We start from the raw sequence: 23047 nt of genomic DNA on the forward strand, positions 1-23047 counted from the left end.
CTACTTCGTTTCCCAATAAAGTAACGAAATTACAGTAACACGTTACCCCCAACACTGGCCTATTGAACTTTGGTGGAATGATGGACAGATGTCAGTGCCCTAGCCTAATTTACCCTCGGAAATAATTCTACATTGTCTTTATACAATATACTTAACTGGTCTAGACATGGTGTGGTATATTGGGTTTCACGTAATTTCAACATACAGCTTTACAGAATAAATATTGTTAACATGTTAGGATCAAGCCATAGGATTCCCGGTAGCCAGCGTCTGTGGCGACACCTGAGCTTACCAAAATGGCGCCCATAGAGTCATAGAACGTACTTCAACATATCCAACGTATACTCCTGCCAGTAATCTATCTTGCTCTGTTCTAGAATCTTTGATTAGAACTATCAGCTGTAGATTGGAATGTAATGCAACTACAACTGGCAGCAGTAGCTAATCAAATGAGCTCATTTGGATATTCCCTAAATGAATTGTCTGTTCCAGTATTATAATCGTAATCAAATAATATTTAGACAGCAGGATTCCTGAAGATTGTTCTCACGATGGTGAGCGAAGTTAAGGAATCAGTTCGTTTATTTAACAGCTAGTCAGGGAACGTTAGCAAGCATTGTTAGCCCAGGTGTTCTAGCACAAGTTTACAGAATTTGAAGTATATGTTTGTTCAACGTCAAGTAATATGTTTAGAAACAAGACAGCGTGGTTTTCCAATAGTGTCAAGAGGGGAATTCGTAGTGTTTGGGGTAAGTAACTTTAACTACAGCTAAATCAGATTAACAGTGAGCCTAATGTGATGTGACCGTTGTAGCATGCTAATTAACGTTCTGTTGGCTGTTCATAACACCCCCAATTATCACCACTTTTGTTCAGAAATTCTAAAACAACGATGTTTGTTAACACTTCAAGATAACATTTGCTAAATGAACCTAATGGGAGCATTTACTGCCTGAAATTAAAATTCCACTGGAGCTCCAAGCGTTGTGTACACGCAGCGTTACAACGCGTAAAATGTCATTTTTGGTAGATAGCTAATTTAGATACACCGGTTGCGTTTCTTTAGGAGTCCGCCGTCTTGGTTTATAGAAATTCATGACGAGAATTCTCAGTCTAACCTTTCATGTGCCGTGGAAACGGCGTAAATAGGCGACCCATCAGGCCAGCACTAAACTCTAAGCGTGGTAAACAAAATCGGATATTTCAGGCAGGAAATGCTCCAGTTAAGAACCAAACCAGATTTTGTTCAAATCTACACACCTATGGCTACTGAAAAATGTAAGGTTCATTCAGCAAATGTTATTTTGAAGTGTTAAAAAACATCGTTGTTTTAGAATGTCTAAACAAAAGTGGTGATAATTGGGGGTGTTACGATAAAACAAATGACTGCTTTCAGAACTCTGCTACACTTTTGCTAACGTAACATTAGCCCTTGGTCAAATGAGTCTTGTTTACTTGAAAAATAATTATTGCAGAGTTGATGTGGGAAACATGAACAATGCAGACCAAGCGTATAAGGTGGGTGACATTACTTATGCCAGTTGTTTCCCGCCTGTGTTCCAGTTCGTGAAGGAGGGCACATTGTTGCCTGGAGGAGGGCATCTTACCTGTTCAGTGATGATGCCTCATGCCCGGACACCCACAGGTTAACAACCCTCAATTAACTTCCTAACTTCGTGCGGTACTTCCATCTCACGTGTTGATAGGCTTAGACGTAGATGCAGTTTGATGTGCTATATCTGTCTAAAATATTACATTCAGTAGGCCTATGGCAAGTGATGTGAAAAGGTTCATTGGAGAATGCGGGCATCGATCCCGCTACCTCTCGCATGCTAAGCGAGCGCTCTACCATTTGAGCTAATTCCCCGTTGCAACATCCAGGGTTGAGCTGAAAACTACAGCTAAATCAGATTAACAGTGAGCTTAATGTGACGTGACCGTTGTTAAAGTTAACATGTTTTGTTGGCTGTTAGGTAGCATAGCACAATTCCTGTTTGTCAAATCAAATTGCGGAAATAGCGCCCAAGTAGCAAACAAAATTACGTATGCAAAATTGCATTGCTCACAAATGAAGTTGTTGAAGATCTTCACCCAAATGCAGTGGTGGAGGAAGTACTGAAACTCAGTACTTAAGTACAAATACACAGAATATTTACTTTAGTAAAAGTACCACAATGACAACCCTACTTAAGTAAAAGTACCTGCTTTTAAATGTACTTTAAGTATTAAAAGTAAAAGTATTTGCATAATGATTTATTCTCTCAATCTATATTCTAAAAAAATCAGTATGGGCTGTGGCATTTTAATTAAGATAGTTTTAGGTTATACTCGACTAGATAGTTTTAAGCTAATGCAATTGTGCTTACCATCTGTGGCCCAGTTTACATTCTGACCTACAATTCTAGAGACTGTAGGCCTAATTCTGGTTATCTAGGGTGATCTGATGAGTAAAATATCATTCAGCAAAACACGAGAGCCTGAAGTTTAACGGGGTAGACAAGGGAAACGTCGGGTGGATCGTAATGCCAATTCTGCTGATTGAACAGACAATTTGCTGAGTCTTTATGATTAGGTTCATTAGTTTCACTTGCGCAGACTCACATAGACATTGAATGAGCGCTCACATTAGTACTAGGCTACCCCCCCAATTGTAGGCTATGCTTCTTTTTTCGGCTAGCGGTTCTATAATAGTCTACCATTCATTTGTGCCGCAAATGATCAGACGTGTGACACAAGCATGGGCATAGCCTGTAACTTCGCTGATCCGCGGATAGCAATCTCATCGGAGTGGAGGCCCTAACACTGCAGATAACAGACAGAGAAAGGCACAGAACACAGTTGCATGTCCAGTGTAGCCATGGGTCTGTTGAATATAGCCTACCGAATGCAGATGGCTACAAGCTCACGCTTTGCCTGGTCTAGACTAGAAATTATGTTTCAAAGATTTAGAAGCTGGGCACGTATCCAGAATCTTTGGAAGCAACCCCGCCCCTGGTAAAACAAACGTGTTTGTCAGAGAGAAAAGAAAACTGATCATAAAATGTATCGTAAAAAGGAACGATGGTGTTGTAGAAATGTAGCGGAGTAAAAGTATAGATAATTGCTGTAAAATGTAACAAAGTAAAAGTCAAAAGTATGCACTATAAATTCTACTTAAGTAAAGTACAAATACGTGGAAAATTTACTTAAGTAGCCTACATGAGCGAAGTATTTGTAGGCCTACTTCGTTACATTCCACCACTGCCCAAATGCCAGAAAAGTGACTTTTTATGTCTGCCTGTCTACATCTTTGTATAATTGTAAACTTGTGTGTTTGTTTGTTTGTGCGCGTGTGTTGTGTGTGTGTCTCTGTGTCTCTGTGTGTGTGTGTGTGTGTGTAGAATATTTTTGAGCAGAGAGTATTTGGAAGGCGAATTGACTGTTTTCCACAGTTCTTTTATCACTGTGTGTGATGTGCGTCAGAGTGTGAAGTCTGTGCCCATCGGACACTATGTGCTTCCACCAGTACCTGTCCAGCAAGGTATAGAGTCGCAAGCAGTTCTCTTCACTCTGTTTCATGATTAAGCCACTCAAATCTGAAATATTCAAGGAAAATAACCTAGACAGTTGAATAGTTAGCCTAGTACAAAGCATATTGATTTGCCCAAATCCACACGTTTGGGTGTTCACATGTGTGTGTGCCTGTGTGTGTTCCCAGAGGTCAAAGCAAAGATCGGTAGATTCATATGGGAGCAAGAAGACCTCACAGAAGGGACTGAGGTGCAGGAGGTTGATTGGAATGCTGCTCTCATCATCATTACATACCTAGCTGCTACACAAAATGGATCTACTCATATCTAAACTCAATTTATATTGTTTTATTATCTGTATTATTGCCAGTGAATATCTGTATATTACCCATTGAGTAATAGTAAGTAGGCTATTGCGTAACCAATGCTCAAAATTTATTGCCAAATTCAGAGAAATCATTTGGACAGTCGTTTTGTAATGTTTTACAGTTTTATGTTTATCAGGGTTCACTTTCTCAGTTACAGAGTCAGAGAAGAGGCCATGGAGATAGTGCAGCTTCTAAGCAAAGGAGTGAAATGAGGTGTGTGCCATTCTCAACAGGTTCCTGTTGTCATCACCTGACATTTACCACTAGATGTCACCATTGTTACAGGATAATATTGTTCTTCTGTTATTTTTGTGTACATGATCATGCAGGAGAGTTTTTAAGCAATTTATTTAGCATTATAAGTGAATTGCTTATGTTATTGATTATATAGCTCAATTCAGGAGTCTAAAGTATGTGGTTTAATGACAAACATGGTTACGTGAGTAAGTAGTAAATCGCAGATGTTATTTTAGAAAACATTATCTTCTGGACATTTACCACTTACACCAAATAATTTACCCAGGTTCGTCTCTAAACCACACATCTGGAATACCAAGATAGAACAGGTTGCTAACAACGAATGCCATGGGTTTGATGCACAGGGAAAACTCATCTGTGCTGTTAGGCGGGGATCACATTAGCCAGCAGCAAGCGGCAGGTTTCCTATTGTTCTCTATGGTTCGGCAGCGGAACGGTGGCAACACTGGCGTAACACTAGCGTTGAACAAGCTGAGCGTTGAACTTTCAAAGCGCAACGCGACGAATTCAATTGTCAGTTCAGGCAAACCGTTTGTGTTACTTAGGAACGAGATAGAACTTATTATGGTCTGAGCGTTGCGTAACGCTTGCTGCTGGCCAGTGTGATCCCCGCCTAACTGTAACAGTTATAGTATTGTTTGTGTGTGTCCCCCACTCCATGGGAAGCGTGGACAAGGTCCTCATGAGTCTGGACGAGCTGCTGATGGCCTCAGGGCGGGAGGACGCCGCATGCTGTGAGGTGCAGCACTACCCCGTCAACAACATGGTCTCAGGTGTGTTCACAGGTGGAGAACTCTCACGAGAAGAAAACAATCATTATATAGAATAATAATTGTACTTGTTAAGTAAAAACTAATATTAGTATAATGCATGTGTATTGGAGTTGAGTGTTAGAGTCTGACACAAAGATCAGAAGTAAGACTTATAGTCTTAGACAGATATATTTATTTGCAGATGCCTCAGTGTAACCTATACAGATAATGTAAATATTAAAACATCTTAATATAAACTAGAGTTAAACCAGTTTTTTTCTTTCTAATTAAAATGATTTGTAACTATTTTTCCCTGTACCAAGCTCCCTTGACAAATGTAGTCTTGAGTGGACGATGTTTGACAGGAAGTATTCTGCCCTGGCAGGATATGTGGCCTTAGACCAGCTGAAGAGGTACAACGGGGAGCTGCACGACTTCCTTCCTGGTCAGGGGGGCTACTCCGTCAGCGTCCGCAGCAAGAGATGTCACCTCACAGCAGGACATCCACAAGACCGGGCCAAAAAAGTAGCAAAATTGCCTCCAAGAGAGTCTCCCACAAGCTCTGACAAGATGTAAGATTTCAGACCTAATCTGCTGTGAAGGTCTTAGCACTTGCAGATGGTACAGTAAACATAGTGTATCTACATGTCTACTTGGTATGGTTCAATGATCGATTTCCATAGCATATTTTAAAACTGGTGAGAGCGATGTATTTTCAGTATTGTCTGATTCATATTTGTTAATTCTTTAAAAGAAAGGGGGGAAGGATCAGACATTTGTTTTAGTCATGTGAATACAATTATATTGTAACCACCAAAATATGGAAATATCCTAGTCACATTAAATAAAATGCTTGTTTTGTTTTATCAGCCCTTGTTGTTTTACTAAATTGTTGACAGTTTATTACAGCAAGAGCTACATTATACATATAAAGATGTAATTGCTATAGTCTAATATTAGGGGGAAGTTTTAGTTCATACATAGTTTATTATTTACCTGTGTGAACAGTGATGAGAGTGTTGTTTCACTGGGAGAAGAGGTAGTGTTAGTCATCCCCTCACCTCATGATGGCCCGTGCTTCACTAGTTACAGTGACTGTTAATATTACACACCAAACATGTCAACATGAGGTCAACAACAACTACATCATGCCAAGTCAGCTCCAGATCATTTACATTGGTGGTTTATTATAGTTTTAGCAAGTGCTTCTGTCAAAAGCAGCTGAATGTAGGTTTATATCACAATTGTTCCTCTAACTACCTGTACACAGGACGCTCGTTTAACGTATCATGGCTTGGTCAGCTATCTGCACCTCACCATCTCACCACAGGGGTCCCCCAGGGCTCAGTGCTGGGCCCCCTCCTCTTTGCTATCTACACCACCTCCTTGGGACAGATTATCCGTTCGCATGGCTTCTCATACCACTGCTATGCAGACGACACACAGCTCTATCTGTCCTTTCCACCTGACGACCCCCTGGTTTCAGCACAGATCTCGGATTGCCTTTCAGACATAGCTACATGGATGAAGGCACACCACCTCCAGCTGAACCTCTCAAAGACTGAACTGCTGGTCATCCCAGCTAAACCTACCATACACCACGACATCAACATCAAATTTGACTCCCTGTCTGTTTCAATGACCAGGACTGCAAGAAATCTAGGAGTTGTTCTCGACAACCAACTAAACTTCTCAGATCATGTTGCCTCAGTCGCCCGGTCATGCCGTTTCGCACTCTACAACATATGGAAAATCAGGACTTACTTGACTCAAGATGCTACCCAACTTTTAAACTGTCCTAAAATTGTGAGAATTGTTCTAAAACTTACTGTTTACCATGTTGTTAGTCGCTTTGGTCAAATGTAATGTAGTTGGTATTCTGGGCCAAATGGGAAAGTTACTAAAGGAATACACGGTGCATTGGTGGAAATCAACAGGTACTGTGACAGTCCGCTCCAAAATGAGTTTGTGATTCTCCATTCCTGCTGGAACATATTCCACACTGTGTACTATGTAAATTACCCCTTGGGGATAAATAAATTGTTTTTGAATTGAATTGAACACACAACTGAAGAGCTGCCCGTTTCTGACATTACAAGCACTTGGAAGTCTAGTATTATATCACGTATAACCTTTATTTTCCCACCTTCCACTGGTTGTGGCTAAAGACACCACACACTGCAAGGCCAACAGTTTAATATGTAGTCCAACAAAGGAACTTCAAAATGGCATATGCACCTTTTTTGGCTTTTAATGCAAACGATTTGACTGATTCAGCCATCTTTTTGCATCTTCACCATGACTGCACAATTTTAACCAGTGTAAAATGAGATTTGGAAAACGCCTCCATCACAAACTTTGGTATGGTGCACATGTCACACATGTGAACCAAGGGGAGGGTTCCAAGTCCACAGGTCGCTCGTCAGAGTCGGACTAGTTTGAAATTATTCATTATAATGTTTCGTTCACCAGTGTTGGTGTTTATGCGCATGATATACCAGATTAGTGTTTAATTAAACCTGACTGACTTAAGACAGAAAATACAGTACTGAACTATCCGCTTTGTTTAGAAATCAGATACCACTGTTTGCGCAGAGTTGAGGTTCGTGAACACAAGCAAGGAAAAGCAGGAAGTGAGTGCGATGACACTTGTCCACTTGACCTGCTGTTTTGGTGCACGAGTTTGCAGATTCAGCTAACGGAGTTGGTGTTATTCTCAACTGACTACTATTGAGTAAAAATGGATAAAACTAACCTTTCAGTGGTGCTGCATTCCAAAGGCGATCTGAGACTGGTAAGTCAACGCTGAACACTGCCGCCAGTGAATCATTGGTTTTGTTTTGATTAGCAAAATATATGCCATTGCTATTTAGGATGGAATGTGTGTGTACATCATGTGACAAAGTGCATTAAAGTAACCTAGCAAGTTATGTTATGTTAGCATGCAATGCAAACCATGGTGGTCACTGTCTAAGCAGTTTAATGCACATTGTTTGCAGGAACATCGACCAATACCTGAACCAGGACCAAATGGTAGGTGCATTAATTTCGTCCACCGAGCTGGAACCGTGCCGTTATGAATTATGATAGATAGATAGATAGATAGATAGATAGATAGATACTTTATTGATCCCCAGGGGAAATTCAAGCCTATTGTGCAAAAGGGCAAGGCACTTTAGACTATGACATATCATAGATATGAAAGAACGCAACAAAGTCCCCTTTGTAGATTGAAAATTGTCCAACTCAGAACTCAGCTGGCAAAAACATAACAAATGTGAATCAAGTTCTATGGAGTGATAGAAAGAATGGAACAAGTCCATGTCATCAAAGTTATCCAAGCAAGTTATCCGAAATATTTTAACAACAACCTATCTGCTATAGGCATGCAAGACTCATGTAGCCTAGTATAGGCAAAGTAATGCTGTTTTTGAAGACAGGGAGCTGCACCAGATATTGATTTGATTTGTGTTTTTTTGTTTACTGCACTTAACATGTTATTTACCACCATACAGAATTTAATCATTAGTGGCTAAACATTTGCACAGAACTGTATATTGACATAATAGCCTAACTGAATATTCTTCACTTCTTAATAAGGTCAGTGTTTAAACTGCTACTTGCTACTTTAAATGTGATTGATCTCCATTCTAATCCGTACAGAGGTGTTACTGCAGATGCACTCTGTGGGGATCTGCGGATCCGATGTCCACTACTGGCAGAACGGACGAATTGGAGACTTTGTGGTGAAGAAGCCCATGGTTCTCGGGCATGAGGCGTCCGGTCGGGTCGTCAAGGTGGGTTCGGACGTCACTCACCTCAAACCAGGTAAGTAGCGGAGTAGTCCTACAGAGAGATTTGGTTTAGAGTATGAGAGGTTTAAGTGTGATGCGAAAATTACAAACTACTACAATAGAACTAATACAATACAGATTTCTACAGTTCCACTTCTGTGATGTTCAGGCTACCTCTGTAAAATCCTCCTTACCCGCAGCAGGGTTTCTCAACGGGGGGGCGTTCGTACAACCTAGGGGGGCGCTGGGAACGTGAGAGGTTTTTTTTTTTTTTTTTTGGTGCAAAAATAGGCTACCTGAAATAAATAGGCTATTTTTTCATTCATGGGTTTCAAACCCCTCTACCGTCCCAGCTACATTTACTCACGTCCCCCAGCCCTGCTCGCTGTTCTGCAGCTGCTCTGAGCGTAGTGTCCACGAAAAGACCGTTGCTAATCAAATACGAAATATATATAGGCCTAAACAGGCCTCACGCGCAGAATCTGTTTTGTGATTGTTTTTTGTCCATGATAAAATGACACGTCTCGTTGCCTACATTTAATGTTCCTATTGATTTAAAGAAAAAAATCATTACAACCAATGCTGATGTAGTGTTTTTTTTTACCCAACCAGTCTCCTATTGCTTCTAACAGTGGGCTGCTTAATAATAAAATAGGGACATTTTCTTATAATATAGCCTACCTGGGGGTGTAGTTTTTTTTTTTTTTTTTAATTGTGTGTGTGTGTGTGTGGGGGGGGTTGCCAGAGGATCAAAGTAAGGTCAGGGGGGCGTTTGCTCAAAAAAGGTTGAGAACCACTGCGCTATAGTGTTCCTATAGTAGGCCTACAGTCTAATATTACTTAATATTATAAGATTCCTATAGTTCTTTTTTGTAAAGGATGGGCTGGGAGGCGAGCATTAAGTTTGTTTGGTAACACTTAACTTGACAGTATCGACATAAGAATGACATGACACTGTCATGACACATGAACCCTAACCCTAATCCTAACCTCTAACCCTAAACCTAACTCTAATCCTAACCCTAACTTGTTATGACAAAAACCGAATGTCACTTAATAACAGAAGCGTTATGTCATAAATGTTTATGACTTGTTTATGACACGTTCATGACAGTGTCATGCCACTCTTATGTCGATACTGTCAAGTAAAGTGTAACCGTTTGTTTTTTCCCTACCTTCAGGGGACAGAGTTGCGGTAGAGCCCGGTGTGCCCCGGGAAATGGACGAGTTCTTCAAGTCAGGACGCTACAATCTTTCCCCAACAATATTCTTCTGCGCCACACCCCCCGACGATGGCAACCTTTGCCGATACTACAAACACAGTGCCAACTTCTGTTACAAGTAAGTTCCTCAATCTGTCCCTGCACTGTCCTCTAACCGGAATGCCTTTGACCGTGTCATGCCAAAGTCTAGTCCAAGAGTGAAGCATTGAGAATAGACACTGCTGTGTTATGCTGATGATTGAGAATGGTGGTAATCAGTGTTGCTCACCTCCCCTGCAGGTTGCCCGATAACGTAACGTTTGAGGAAGGAGCGTTGATTGAGCCCCTGTCTGTGGGCATTCATGCCTGCCGCAGAGCCGGGGTGGCCTTGGGGAGTACTGTGCTCGTCTGTGGGGCAGGTAGGACCTCGAAAGGGCCGTTCACAACAGGAACCATAAGATAACTGAAACTATAGTGATATAACAACTATAAAGGTAAACTATACAGATAACTATCAATAGAGTATCTATCTATCTATCTATCTATCTATCTATCAATCAGTCTCTCCTCATGTTGATGAATGTGATGGCTAAAATGTAATGGATTCTGACTGGCTCTAAGCTTTTTATCGTTCTTAAAATCACTCTCAGAGTGATCCCCAACTAAATCGTTGTTCATGTCGGTATTGTTATAGTTTATGTGTGGACGTCATTCATATTACCTAAAGCAATACTTTCTTACTGTTATCATAAGTTATCGCTCCTGGTGTGAACGACCCTTAATAAGAGGGCAAGAGCTACTACCTCTGTCACTATAGCGAAACAGCTATTCAGGTCAAGTGTGAGTTTGTCAGTTTTTGGTGGCTATTATAAAGGCCTCACACATGCACACAACTAAGCTGCAAACCCAATGAACTACATTTAATCACAAGCTTTGTTTACAAATATACCGGACATTTATTTCATGGGGAAATGTGGACCATATAACCCTCAGGTCTCCTCATATCTCTTGCACAGGCCCCATTGGTCTGGTGTGTCTGTTGGCGGCGAAAGCCATGGGAGCCTCTCAGGTTGTCATAACTGGTGAGTGGGGCAGCATTGGGCCTGTTCAGTTGCAGCTTTAACTGTAACTTACAACAGTCTGTTGTTAATGTGGTTGTGTAATATAAAGAGAGTGTGTTTTTTTCTAGCAATCCTATTACTCTGCAGCCATAGTTTCTGCTTCTGATAACAGCCATGACATCTACATCACTTTGTATTTGTGTGTTTAGCAGAGGGAATGGGCGAGATAAACTGAAAAATAAAATATATCACTATATTGGGAATATCCATGGTAGGGTTTTTTTTTGTGGTAACGATATGAACATTTTACCATTTAACACCAGTCATCTTTTCTTTGCCACAGTCACATCTGCATACAGTCTTGAGAGCCAAAAAAAAATAAAACTCCAATACAGTAGTTTAAAGTAGTTAAGTTAAAAATTATAATTAATTTTTTTTCAGAAATGACTGTAAAATTCCAGTGAACTTACTGGATCATAGCATGGTAATTACTGTATCATAGACGATACGCTACGACTCACTCCTGATGTGCCCTGTTTGTGTGGTCAGACCTTTCGTCGGAGAGGCTCTCCATGGCGAAGGAGCTGGGGGCGGACTTCCCTCTGGAGGTGAAGAGGGAGGACACAGCGGAGCAGCTGGCTAAGAAGGTTGAGGGGTTGCTGGGGGACCAGCCCCACGTCACCATCGAGTGTACCGGCGTCCAGAGCAGCGTGCAGACTGCCATCTACGTGAGTCAGATCCCCATGATGCTGATGAATATGTAGTGGTAGCCATTTGGTACGAAGCTGGGGCGCGTTTCCCAAAATCATAGTTTTGTAACTAAGTTAGCAACTTTGTTGGTTACAATGCAATTTCCCATTGCCAACCAACTAAGCTGCTAACAGGTTAGCAACTATGGTTTTGGAAAACGCACCCCAGGGCAGTATGTACGTTGTGTAAACCTCCCTGCGGACGCCTTAAAAGATGTGCTAGTGAGAGATGCCACGCACATCCCCACGCATGGGGCCAGAGCTGTGTGCGAAGACGTGTTCAGCCAGTCAGTGGTGAAATATATAAATAAAAATCACCAGCTTTGATTTGATTGTACAGACTGGCTTGAATAAGCCTGATTTAAAGGTACTGTAAGCAAATCAAAGCAGCAATATCTCCTCACGATCCACTAGCTCTCTATTCTGTGAGTACATTGTGAAAAAAGGAACGGTCTACAGTACCTTTAAATCAGGCGTATTCAGCCAGTCAGTGGTGAAATAAATACATAAAAATCACCAGGCCACCTGTGTCTGTGCGTGCGTGCGTGCGTGCGTGCGTGCGTGTGCGTGCGTGCGTGTTTGTGCGTGTGCGTGTGCGTGTGTGTGTGGGCGTGTTTGTCCTGTCCTAGGCCACGCGCCCTGGGGGTGTGGTGGTGCTGGTGGGGATGGGGGCAGAGATGACCACAGTCCCCCTCCTCAACGCGGCGGTCAGAGAGGTGGACATCAGAGGGGTGTTCCGCTACTGCAACACGTAAGAAACATGCCCCCTTACTCTTTACCAAGACCCTGTTACCCCATTTCCCCACAGTTTCACTCACCTTTAGAGGTATACTGTATTTTCATGAGCAGCTGCTTTTGAGCAAGAAGCGCCTTTACCTACCCACTTTAAAGAGATGCTGCTAAGAAATGGAATTTCTCTCTGTCTCTCTCTCTCTCCCCCAGTTGGCCCATGGCCATCTCAATGCTGGCTTCTAAGAAGGTGAACGTGGCGCCACTGGTGACGCACCGTTTCCCCCTGGAGCAGGCCGTGCAGGCCTTCGAGACCACCCGCCAGGGCCTCGGCGTCAAGGTCATGCTCAAGTGCGACGAAAACGACCAGAACCCCTGAACTTCCCTGAGGACAACCCCCTCACCTGGAAACAACCTCTGACCTCACACTTGAGGAGAACTCTACAGTCCATCCCCCTGTCCAGCGTAGGCACCACTGACAGGCCCGCTGCTACAGCAGAGCCACATGAGAAGCCATAACTAGTCATATTGTAATTGTGAATAAACAGAGAGCGAATGTCTATACAGCAATGAGATCAGTGTTACGCTGTTTGAAACACTACTGAAGAGCTTAGGGTTTGAATTCAAGCAGTTATAACACTTGATTCATAAGTGATATCAAAATAGGCGAGTTTTTAATGGAGTTAATAATAATTTCTCATGTGAGCACTTGTGTTGTCCCCTCAAAACGTGGGTAATTGAGTTTCTTATTACAAGCCAATTCTATTAGAAATTCATTATGTTTTTATAACAATAATTTCAAGCCATAAAACGGCAATGATTTGTGAATAATTTATAACTACTGCCTTTCATCTTTCTTGAGTATAAGTAGAATAAGTATACTTCAGAGAAAAGCTTTTTGATATTTTTGTGATCATGTAACAGAAAAGTCAATCGCAAGTCAATTAAAGTCTCCCCCTACATCCTTCACCGTAGTCATTTCCATGGTATCCAACTGGATGTCATTTCTCAGTTGTAAGTTTAAGGGGAAATTCATCCATAAACTAATTACAGTCTCTCCTTATTAGTTGTACTGTCTCCTGTTAAACTGGTTGCATAATGCTGGGACTATAGGGAATGAGGTCTTTATGGTCTGTAATGAGGTCTTTATGAACAGTACTCTACAATGACAAAATACAATGTGTTTGCCAGTCGAAATAAGTGAAATAAGTCAAGCAAGAATGTCTTGGGCATGAACATAGATAGATAGATATATGGGTCATGTAGACAGCAAGACTTCATAAGGAAGTTGCACTCATGACTTTCTAGAGTTGGTCTATTGTGCAACCCCTGTCACCCCATGTTTTATCCGATTATGAGGTGTTTCCTCATTTGATGCTTGTACCTCTGCATTGTGACCACCAGGTGGAGCTAGCTCATTTCAAACAGACTCCTCCCAATTTCCATAGGCTTAATTTTTGGTTACATTAACTGGGTCTTTAAATTGTACAGTGTCTATTTCTCGGTAACTTAAAAAAAAAAAAAAAGCTCAATGACATATATTGCAGCCATCTACAGATTTCGGTCTGCCACTGGGACAATGCCAATGCCTTTCTGAAGTTCTAAAAGTTAAGAAATGTTTTCAACTAAAAAGTGCTCGGAGAGGCCGCAAAATGCTCATTAAAAAGGACGCCGGGTGCAGCATAGCCGCATACCTCCTCCATCTCCTCAATGAGAAACGAGATTAAGCCAGTATGTTATTTTACATTTTATTTGTTATTTTTGACATAATGATGTCTTTAAACTCACATGCAGACAGCTAGTAATGATAATGTACCGTTAGTTTTCAGAGTTTACATCTTCATATAAGACATTTTGCAGTGTTTTAAAAGCATTACTCTCCTGTAAGGCTTTCCATCACAGTGTGGTACCCATATTGCCAAACGTCAATCCAAACGTCCGTTCTGTGATAAGGATGTTCCGCAAGAGTAACAGTGGAGTAGAGATGAGCACACAACACGAGATGAAACTGACTTTTTATGTACAGACATTCCAATACTGCTTAAGGTGTCCAAAGAAACAAAAAAAACAAAACATCATTTTCCTTAAACAACACAGTTACATTCACCATGGACTTGCCTGGTCGCACACACTCACACACACACATACGCACAAGAACCGACATTGCACACATAAAAAATAAACTTTGCAGTTACACATTTGATGTTCCATTGTTTCTGTTTTTTTCCTCGTTATTTCTTGTTTGTTTTGTTTTTAAAAGAAATTAATTTACAGTACATATGGTAACATTTTAGACATTTTTTTTTTTATGTTATTACAATAAGCCAGGAGCTGTCTGGTGTGTGTACACATAATGGCACGTAAAATGCGTTGCACTGCGCACATAGTACACACAGCTTAGGATTCCCGCAAAACAATGAAAGAGGACCCATTAAACATCTGTTCCATTGGTAATGCCCAAAAGAAAGGAAGAGAGCTTCTGGAATGGAACACGGCCCTTTTGGAAACACATTCTTTAGAGTTCTGTACACCAGTTCAAAGATGAATGATCTTATTGAATTAGAAATGATGATAAGTAATGAAGAGATTCTTATTTATGTTCAGCTGCAATATTTACATGACTTTGAGTAGGCCCTCAGAGTAACAGGCGCCTCAGCTTGTCCACACAGAATTACAATTCTTAAAACAACAAAAGAGAGCTGATGTCCAAATGCAAGTGCATGTATCGGATGGCAGTTCCATTATGAGGACAAGAAATTAAGTTTTTGAGGTTCTACTTCAAGCTTACACTTAAAACTTTTGAAGCTGGAACCTATCATCTTGATGGTTAAAAAAAGTTCTACAAAAGAACCCCTACATCACAGTCCTATGTAGAAGGTGTTACGGGTTCTATCCAAGAACTGGCTTTATCTTTGTTTTTGACAGATTATGTATTAAATGGTGATGCATTACATGGATTAATAACCAGGCTGTAGTAACTTGTTAACGAGTAGGGTAGCAACTGTTAGGCATGATTGGCACTGTATGAGTCACACAATGCTTAAGGTAAGCTAACCATCGGATTGCTGATTGCTGCACTGATAACTGATAAACTGTGCTTGTGTTGGTTATTCCAGGAGTCATGGCATGTGGACATGCAAAAGTATAGCCCTTCATGAAGCCACGATGAGGGTTGGAAAGTCTGCCTCTCCCTTCTTCATGTATGTGAGTTTGTTGTGATATGGCTGGCTATATATACAGCTGAGATTAACACATGGATCTTTCTTTGAAAAGACAAACAAACAAAAATTACGAGTGATTCTTTCCAAAAAACAAAGCAGAGCTAAGGTATGACTGGATGTAAGATGCAGTAAGGATTTACAAGTAAATATTTATAAGCATATAAAAATAATTTGTGATGTCTCTTACTACCTTCCCTCCTGATAAAACATGACAATCCACAAACAACAACAGAACTAATAAATAACATTGGCATTATATCAGGGGACCACCTCTGAACCCTGTGAAGCTGAGCTGAGCTGTCTGAAGCCACAAGAAGGACAGGAAGCGGGGTGAACCGGTCACATGACGGACAGAAGGGATGGGAAGACTGGAGGAGTAGACAAAACAGCGACTGGTGATTGGGGGATGAAGAACGACTAAAGAGAGAGAGAGGGATGAAGAGAGAGAGAGGGATGGAGGAATGGGAGCGAGGAGTGTGTCAATCGGCAGAGCTGCCAACCCTCACGCATTCGATCGGTCTAAGAGCGTGTGGAGCCAATGAAATGAATGAATCTCACTCTCAATGTGTGAGAGTTGGCAGCTCTGCGAAATCGTCTCTGCTGATGTCTGGGTACTGATGGCTCTGTTAAATGCCCGCGGCCTGCGGCATGTTGTCCTCACCCCCCCACTCTGGGTCACTCTGGGTGGTGGTTCATATGTACATGGGAGTCTCCTGACCAGTCAGGAGACGGAACATGGCTGCTGGCATGGTCTTCATGTGGATCTGAGGAGGAGCAGGAAACAACAGCAGACAGAGAGAAAGAGAGAGAGAGAGAGAGGAAATGAGAGCAAGTAGGGAAACAACATCAGAAAGAGACCAGGTTTAAAGGAAATGGGAGCAGGTCAGGAAATAAGAGTAGAGATAAGAGAGGGTAGGATAGGAAGGCTGGGACACTAGGCTTGGAAGACTAAAAGAGTAAGGTATGAAAGCTAGGAGAGTAGGATAGGAAGGCTGGGACACTAGGCTTGGAAGACTAGAAGAGTAAGGTATGAAAGCTAGGAGAGTAGGATAGGAAGGCTGGGAGACTAGGCTTGGAAGACTAGAAGAGTAAGGTATGAAAGCTAGGAGAGTAGGATTGGAAGGCTGGGACACTAGGCTTGGAAGACTAGAAGAGTAAGGTATGAAAGCTAGGAGAGTAGGATTGGAAGGCTGGGACACTAGGCTTGGAAGACTAGAAGAGTAAGGTATGAAAGCTAGGAGAGTAGGATTGGAAGGCTAGGAGACTAGGCTAGGGATGCTAGGAGAGTAGCCTGAGGAGGCTAGGAGACTAGGTTTAGAAGATTAGGAGAGTAGGTACGCTAGGAGAGCAGGAAGGCTAAGAGACTAGGCCAGGAGAGTAGGCTAAGAAGGCTAGGACACTAGGCTAGGAAGGCTAGGACTGTAGGTAGGCTAGGAGAGTAGGGAGGCTAGGAGAGAAGAGGAGCAAGGAAGGGGATGGAAACAGTTGTTAATCTCACAGATATGTTTCTTCTGTTCTCAAACCCGCTCTCTGTGGATCTTAGAGCATGCAGATTTTCATCACCCTAACAGTCTCTACTGCAGATGAATCTGTCAAGGTAGAGTCTCTTGATGCTGACGAAAGACTGATATTCAGCAGCCAACGAATACACCCTGCCCTTCACTGCTCCTGAAGCAGCAAGCACCAATTGTTTTTCTTTTTTTTCAAGGTGAACACTTTGGTCAGGCAAGCTTGAGGAATGCGAGAAGGATTCTGTTGAATTTGACACAAAGTGTAATGGATTGTAATCAAGGACTATACCTTTAATCAGCCCTGACATACTGTACCTTTAATGACCATCCCCAGTTTGCTATAGGATGACATACTGTACCTTTAATGACCATCCCCAGTTTGCTACAGGATGACATACTGAACCTTTAATGGCCATCCCCAGTTTGCTACAGGTCAGTATGACGTGGAATGGGAGCCTGCATGCTCTGGGGCCCTCTCTAGAGCCAATGTGAAATCAGACTTTAACTCCGCCCAGTTGCCTCTGATGTGTGTGAGCGAGTGTGTGTGTGTATTTTTCCTGGCCCAGTCGGAGCGCCTTACCTCGCCCACGGAGTTGGAGAGCGCCTGGACGATCTTCTCGTGGGCCGTCGCCACCACACTCTGCCCATTGATCTCGATGATGCGATGGCCCACGCGGACCCCACCTCGCTCCAGCGATGCCTCCGCGCATCAGGCTGCAGATCTGGGAACGAACTTAAGGGGGGGGGGGGGGGGCAAAGAGTCAGATATGATGCCTTTCAGAACATCTGTTGCAAAGTTAGTACCTCTAATTACCACCCACCCCATACACCCCCCTCTCTCTCACACACACACACACACACACACACACACACATACACACACAGACAAAAGGAAAAAAAATGCCATGGCTAGCATTGTCTGCACCTGACCCACATAAAAACAACAATTGAATTCCAGGGATCAGTCCTTTACAGATCAAAGAATCATGTTCCCATTGAGTCAGTCCTTCTACAATCCAATTTATTCCATAAAACATAATGTTCGTAACATAATGCACTTCTTTTACAGGGACAGCTCTTATCTGTTCCCAATGCTCCCTCTGGCACTATCCGTCTTTAAATCCGCATTAAATCAGCTGTTATTCTGTGCGCACCTGCGCAGTTTTAATAATGTAATGGGGGAACTGTTGCAGATAGAGTTTTTAGCTCTGACATCACCGTGTTGTTATCTACAAGTGATCAGGCCTCGGAGAAATTAATTTATAATACACTCAGCAGGCAGGGAGAGAGCAGAGGTACAGCAGAGTGGCACACTAATCACATCGCCACTACTGATAATGGGATTTTAAAACTCATGCACGCACACGCGCAGGCACACGCACGCATGCACACACACAAACACACACACACAAACAGACAACTGAAATCTTGCTGAAATATGAATGCATTTGCAGGAAAAGTGTATGTGTGCTGTGTGTGTGTGTGTGTGTGTGTGTGTGTGTGTGTGTGTGTGTGTGTGTGTGTGTGTGTGTGTGCGTGTCTGTGTGTGTGCGTGTGTGTGTGTGTTACTCACTATGCCATTCTGCACACTGAAGCCCAGCTGGTACTTGAGGTCAGGTCTCTTGATGAGTACAGTGGTGACAGGGGGGCAGCTCACGATGTTCATCTTCACCTGAACCTGGTTTTTCAGGCCCTGGGGACGCACAGCAAACAGAACACACACTTAATGGATAGACACACACACACACACACACTTACAGTACACAGATACTGTATACAGTACATGAACCCACACAAACACGCACGCACCCTTACAGTACACAGATACTGTATATACACATATGCCCACACAACCAGATATGCACACACACACACACACACACACACACACACACACAGGCAACTGCATACACACACTCTCCAATAACAGCTCAAATGACCAGAGAGTTTACAGCACACAAGGTCTCTTCTCCTCTCCATGTTGTAGTAGCCCAGAGACTAGTCCTACTCCTACTCCCTTTGACGTCCCTACTCCTACTCCCAGAGACTAGTCCTACTCCTACTTGACGTCCCTACTCCTACTCCCAGAGACTAGTCCTACTCCTACTCCCAGAGACTAGTCCTACTCCTACTCCCTCTGAAGTCTGCAGGAGCTCCTTTCATTTCTTCCCTTTTATTCATTTTTGTATTTCAAGTTTTTTTGTTCCCTTCTGGTCTCTGATGTTTGTCAAAATAAATCATCCTTTAAGTCTAGTTGTTCACATATGAACTGACAGGAGGCATCCACCCCTTTTGTGTGGGGCTTCTCCTCAGTACTTACCAAAGGCATCAAATAAACTAAATGTCCTTGCATGTCCTTCTCACTAGTTCCCATCTGGTTCATATCTGAACCCTGAACCCTGAACCCTGAACCCTGAACCCACCCCTTCTTATTATTACCTCCCCTGCTCATTTCTCATTCAATCCCACACAAACCCTTCCTATCTAAAGACCACCTGCTATCGAACTCTGTGTGTGTGTGTGTGTGTGTGTGTGTGTGTGTGTGTGTGTCAATATATGTGTATGTTTCTGTACCTTAATGATGTCCTGGCAGGTGCTGATGCCCATCAGACTGGTGTTGATGAATATGATTATTTTGCGTGTGAGTGTATGTGTGTGTGTGTGTGTGTGTGTGTGTGTGTGTGTGCGGTACCTTGATGATGCCCTGGCAGGTGGCGAGTGGCAGGCCCACCAGGCTGGTGTTGTTGATGGACATGATCTGGTCCCCAATGCTGAGCTTGCCAGAGCGCGCGGCCGGGCCGCCGTTCATCATGTTGGCCAGGATCACCGTGGGCAGGATGGAGCCCCAGCCTGACTCCACGATCACGATGCCCAGGATCTCACCCTTCTGCTTCTCCAGCTGCAGCTGAGGACGGAGAGAGAGGGTGTTAGTGAGGAGAGAGAGAGAGAGAGAGAGAGAGAAGGGGATGAGGAGAGGGGGAGACAGAGAGTGTGTGACAGAGAGGGAGACAGATGAGAGAGAGAGAGAAAGGGACACAGACTCCACAATCACTATGCCAAAGATCTCACTTTTCTGCTTCTCCAGCTGCAGCTGAGGACGGAGAGAGAGGAGAGAGAGGGTGTTAGTGAGGAGAGAGAGAGAGAGAGAAGGGGATGAGGAGAGGGGGAGACAGAGAGTCTGTGTGATAGAGAGGGAGACAGAGAAAGGGACTCCACAATCACTATGCCAAAGATCTCACTTTTCTGCTTCTCCAGCTGCAGCTGAGGACGGAGAGAGAGAGTGTTAGTGATGAGGAGAGAGAGAGAGAGAGAGAGGTGTTAGTGATGAGGAGAGAGAGACTTGACTTTTAAGGTTCCTTTATTGACAGTCAAAAAAAGGAAACCAGGTAACATTAAAACCAACCCATAATAAAACCCCTCCCTCCACCCCCCCCCCCACCCCTCCCCAAACTCACATTCACAAAATATTCAAAAACAAATTACCACAAAAAAAAGGAAAACAAAAGAAAACAATCAACCAGACAGACAGACCAAACTAGCTATCAGTCACCCATCATACGGCTCAAAACTTGAACAGTAATTCCCCTCCTTCATCCAGTGCACAAATACAACCCTCAATCCCCCCATGTTCCATTAAAAGTCTTAAGGTCACCAATTAGCTGATAGTACTTGTACTCAATCCTCAGCCTTGTGGCCAAGGATAGTTTTAACAAAGGCACCGACTCTGTTAAGCCTATCCCCTCCACCATGTTCCTCCGGGACAGCCACACAGCCATCTTAGCCTGTCCGAAAAGAAAATTCAGAAGAACCACATGAGCCTTCCTAGCCACAGAGTATTTGGGACCAAAAATAAACAAACCCCACGAAAAAAACTCGCCCAATCTCCCACACCACTCCTTCACTAAATCAAACAACCCCCTCAGCCTAGAGCATTCTACAAACAAATGTGGCAAAGTTTCATTCTCCCCACAGAAAACACACCCTTCCCCTACTCTTGGCTCTAAGTGTGCTCTGTGTCTGTTCATAGCTATTGCACCATGTACAACTCTCCACTGGAGATCACCCGTTCTTTTTTTAATGGGACACTGGTACATAGACCGCCAACTGCCTTTCGGAGAAGAACCCGGCCCCAAAAAACCCCACCACCTCGACTCCCTCACACCAGAGAGGGCCTGAAGATTCCTGACTTTCACACAGATGTGATAGAGTGCCTTCTTGCTTGCATTCTCAAAAAAACTCCAGCTGTGGTGTCGCGAAGCTGAGAAGCACACCTTGGCCCTCACACCACTGTCCGACTCCGGGTCTCACACGCAGCTCCGGGAACCAGTCCAGCTCACCCGTGAACTCCATCGGGGACAGGAGACAATGTTTTGCATCCTCAGGGATAATCCTGTGAATGTCCGTCATCACCCTTGAAACAAGCCGGACTGAAAAAGTCCCCGTAAAGTCCTGCCAACTCCTCTGAAGAGCCAGGAGTCCGCCAGCACTAAATCCTTGAGCTTCATGATGCCAGCCGAAGAAAACCAGCCCTCAGAGTGGGGACTGCAATGCCACCACTGGCAGAGCTGCATTGTGGAAAAGTGGTTCCTCTCCCACCCACATACTGGGTACAATGACCCTTCCTTGAGTGCTTAAAATTTTCCAAGCCCGTGACTGACTGGTAGAAAGGGCCAGCCCTGAAAGACCTCCTGAGTCCAGGTCCATCAAAAAACAATTGCCTGTCCATCCCTCAAGCCACCGCTTGCCTCAACAAAGCACAAGCAGTCTGTGCCCAGCTGACCTCCTCGACGCATAACAGTCTCTGGGGCGCCTGCAGCCGGAAAGCCCCCACGGCTTCCTATGTCCATGAGGCCTTGGCCCTCCTGCAGCTGGGAGGTATAACACAGCCGCCTGAGCCAGTGCTGCCCCCACCAAAAGAAGTCCACCATCATAACGCTGGATCTCCACCACCAACTCCCTTGGGTGGATCCAGAACAGACATCCGTGCCACAGTGCTGAGGCAATGAGGTTATTAAGACCAGAACTCTCCCCCTATATGACAGCTGAGGTAGCAAACCATTTCCATCTAGACAACCGAAAGCACACATTTTATTAACTAACCCTCCCAATGTTTCCTGTTGAAAAGCCATGTCCCCTAAAACACACCCAGGAATTTTAATCCCTTTCGATCCCATTTTAAATTACAGGGAGCTTTGGAGCATCACACTCCCTCTCCCACACCACAAGGCTTCATTTAGTCCAATTTACCTTAGCAGAAGATGCCTTTCTCAAACACTGCCAATGCCTGACGAACAGAGCTCACATCGGCCATTATTGCAAACCATAATAGTCACATCATCTGCATGCTGAGAGCTTTACAGGCTCTTCCAACATCCCAGCCCTAAATCCTCCCAACCTTTGTCTAAGTAGACATAGCAAAGGCTCAATTGATATAGAGTATAACAACCCTGAGAGAGGGCAACCCTGTCTAATACCCCTCCCAACCTGAATGGGTGTGCTCAGACCCCCACCAACCATAACCATACATACAGCTTTAGCATACAGGAGTCTCACCCAGAATATAAAACATTCCCCAAACCCAAAAGCCTTTAGCGTTTAGAAAACGATGGTCAACGCGATCAAACGCTTTTTCTTGGTCTAGTGACAGCATCCCAAGGTTTTGATTACGACCTTTAGCTAGGTCTAAAAGGTCACGGATTAAGAACAAGAAAGTTATCTTGTATTGTTTGACCCTGAATACAGTAGGACTGATCCTTATGAATTATAGTGTCCATGTGTTCCCCAAGTCTATTTGCTATCACTTTTGATAGAATCTTATAGTCCGTACATAGTAAAGCCACAGGTCTCCAATTGGTGAGCAAACACAAGTCCCCCGTTCTTTGGTAGAAGTGTC

General features: G+C 43.4%; 3 protein-coding genes and 1 non-coding gene across 7 annotated transcripts in view; 2 read left to right on the forward strand and 2 right to left on the reverse strand.

Annotated features, from left to right (window-relative positions):
- Positions 1–386: 386 nt before the first annotated feature.
- Positions 387–5753, forward strand: terb2 (telomere repeat binding bouquet formation protein 2). Of its 4 annotated transcripts, none has more exons than XM_048231818.1 (7): positions 387–749; positions 1564–1645; positions 3381–3520; positions 3698–3768; positions 4035–4090; positions 4802–4908; positions 5273–5753. In XM_048231818.1, exons 1-7 carry the CDS (start codon positions 686–688, stop codon positions 5461–5463), a joined length of 711 nt encoding a protein of 236 aa, XP_048087775.1. In that variant the 5' UTR covers positions 387–685; the 3' UTR covers positions 5464–5753. The 4 variants fall into 4 exon arrangements, with proteins under 4 accessions (XP_048087775.1, XP_048087778.1, XP_048087774.1 ...); XM_048231821.1 differs by having other exon boundaries at positions 3698–3759; XM_048231817.1 differs by having other exon boundaries at positions 388–749; positions 4029–4090.
- Positions 1795–1867, reverse strand: trnaa-agc. Its single transcript has one exon. It is a non-coding gene; the product is annotated as a tRNA-Ala (tRNA).
- A 1762-nt stretch (positions 5754–7515) lies between the features above and the next one.
- Positions 7516–13389, forward strand: sord (sorbitol dehydrogenase). Its single transcript, XM_048231039.1, has 9 exons — positions 7516–7681; positions 7887–7920; positions 8551–8715; positions 9863–10022; positions 10184–10302; positions 10900–10965; positions 11494–11672; positions 12323–12444; positions 12636–13389. Exons 1-9 carry the CDS (start codon positions 7628–7630, stop codon positions 12799–12801), a joined length of 1065 nt encoding a protein of 354 aa, XP_048086996.1. The 5' UTR covers positions 7516–7627; the 3' UTR covers positions 12802–13389.
- Positions 13390–14156: 767 nt separating this feature from the next.
- apba2b (amyloid beta (A4) precursor protein-binding, family A, member 2b) overlaps positions 14157–23047 on the reverse strand; it is a 101818-nt gene continuing 92927 nt past the window's right edge. Inside the window, 5 exon segments of the mRNA XM_048232178.1 lie at positions 14157–16407; positions 17735–17845; positions 17847–17876; positions 18728–18847; positions 19847–20059. Coding sequence (XP_048088135.1) covers positions 16336–16407; positions 17735–17845; positions 17847–17876; positions 18728–18847; positions 19847–20059 — 546 coding nt within the window. The 3' untranslated portion in view covers positions 14157–16335.

The sequence above is a fragment of the Alosa alosa genome, chromosome 21 (assembly GCF_017589495.1).
Source record: "Alosa alosa isolate M-15738 ecotype Scorff River chromosome 21, AALO_Geno_1.1, whole genome shotgun sequence".
Classification (NCBI taxonomy): Eukaryota; Metazoa; Chordata; class Actinopteri; order Clupeiformes; family Clupeidae; genus Alosa; species Alosa alosa.

Excerpts from the sequence above, each read along its gene's own strand:
- terb2 (XM_048231817.1), top strand. The coding sequence starts at position 686 with ATGTTTAGAAACAAGACAGCGTGGTTTTCCAATAGTGTCAAGAGGGGA. Across the intron at positions 1,646-3,380 it reads TCATGCCCGGACACCCACAG|AATATTTTTGAGCAGAGAGT; the intron begins GTTAACAACCCT and ends GTGTGTGTGTAG. Across the intron at positions 3,769-4,028 it reads AAGGGACTGAGGTGCAGGAG|TTACAGAGTCAGAGAAGAGG; the intron begins GTTGATTGGAAT and ends TCACTTTCTCAG.
- sord (XM_048231039.1), top strand. The coding sequence starts at position 7,628 with ATGGATAAAACTAACCTTTCAGTGGTGCTGCATTCCAAAGGCGATCTG. Across the intron at positions 10,023-10,183 it reads AGTGCCAACTTCTGTTACAA|GTTGCCCGATAACGTAACGT; the intron begins GTAAGTTCCTCA and ends CCTCCCCTGCAG. Across the intron at positions 10,966-11,493 it reads CTCTCAGGTTGTCATAACTG|ACCTTTCGTCGGAGAGGCTC; the intron begins GTGAGTGGGGCA and ends TTGTGTGGTCAG.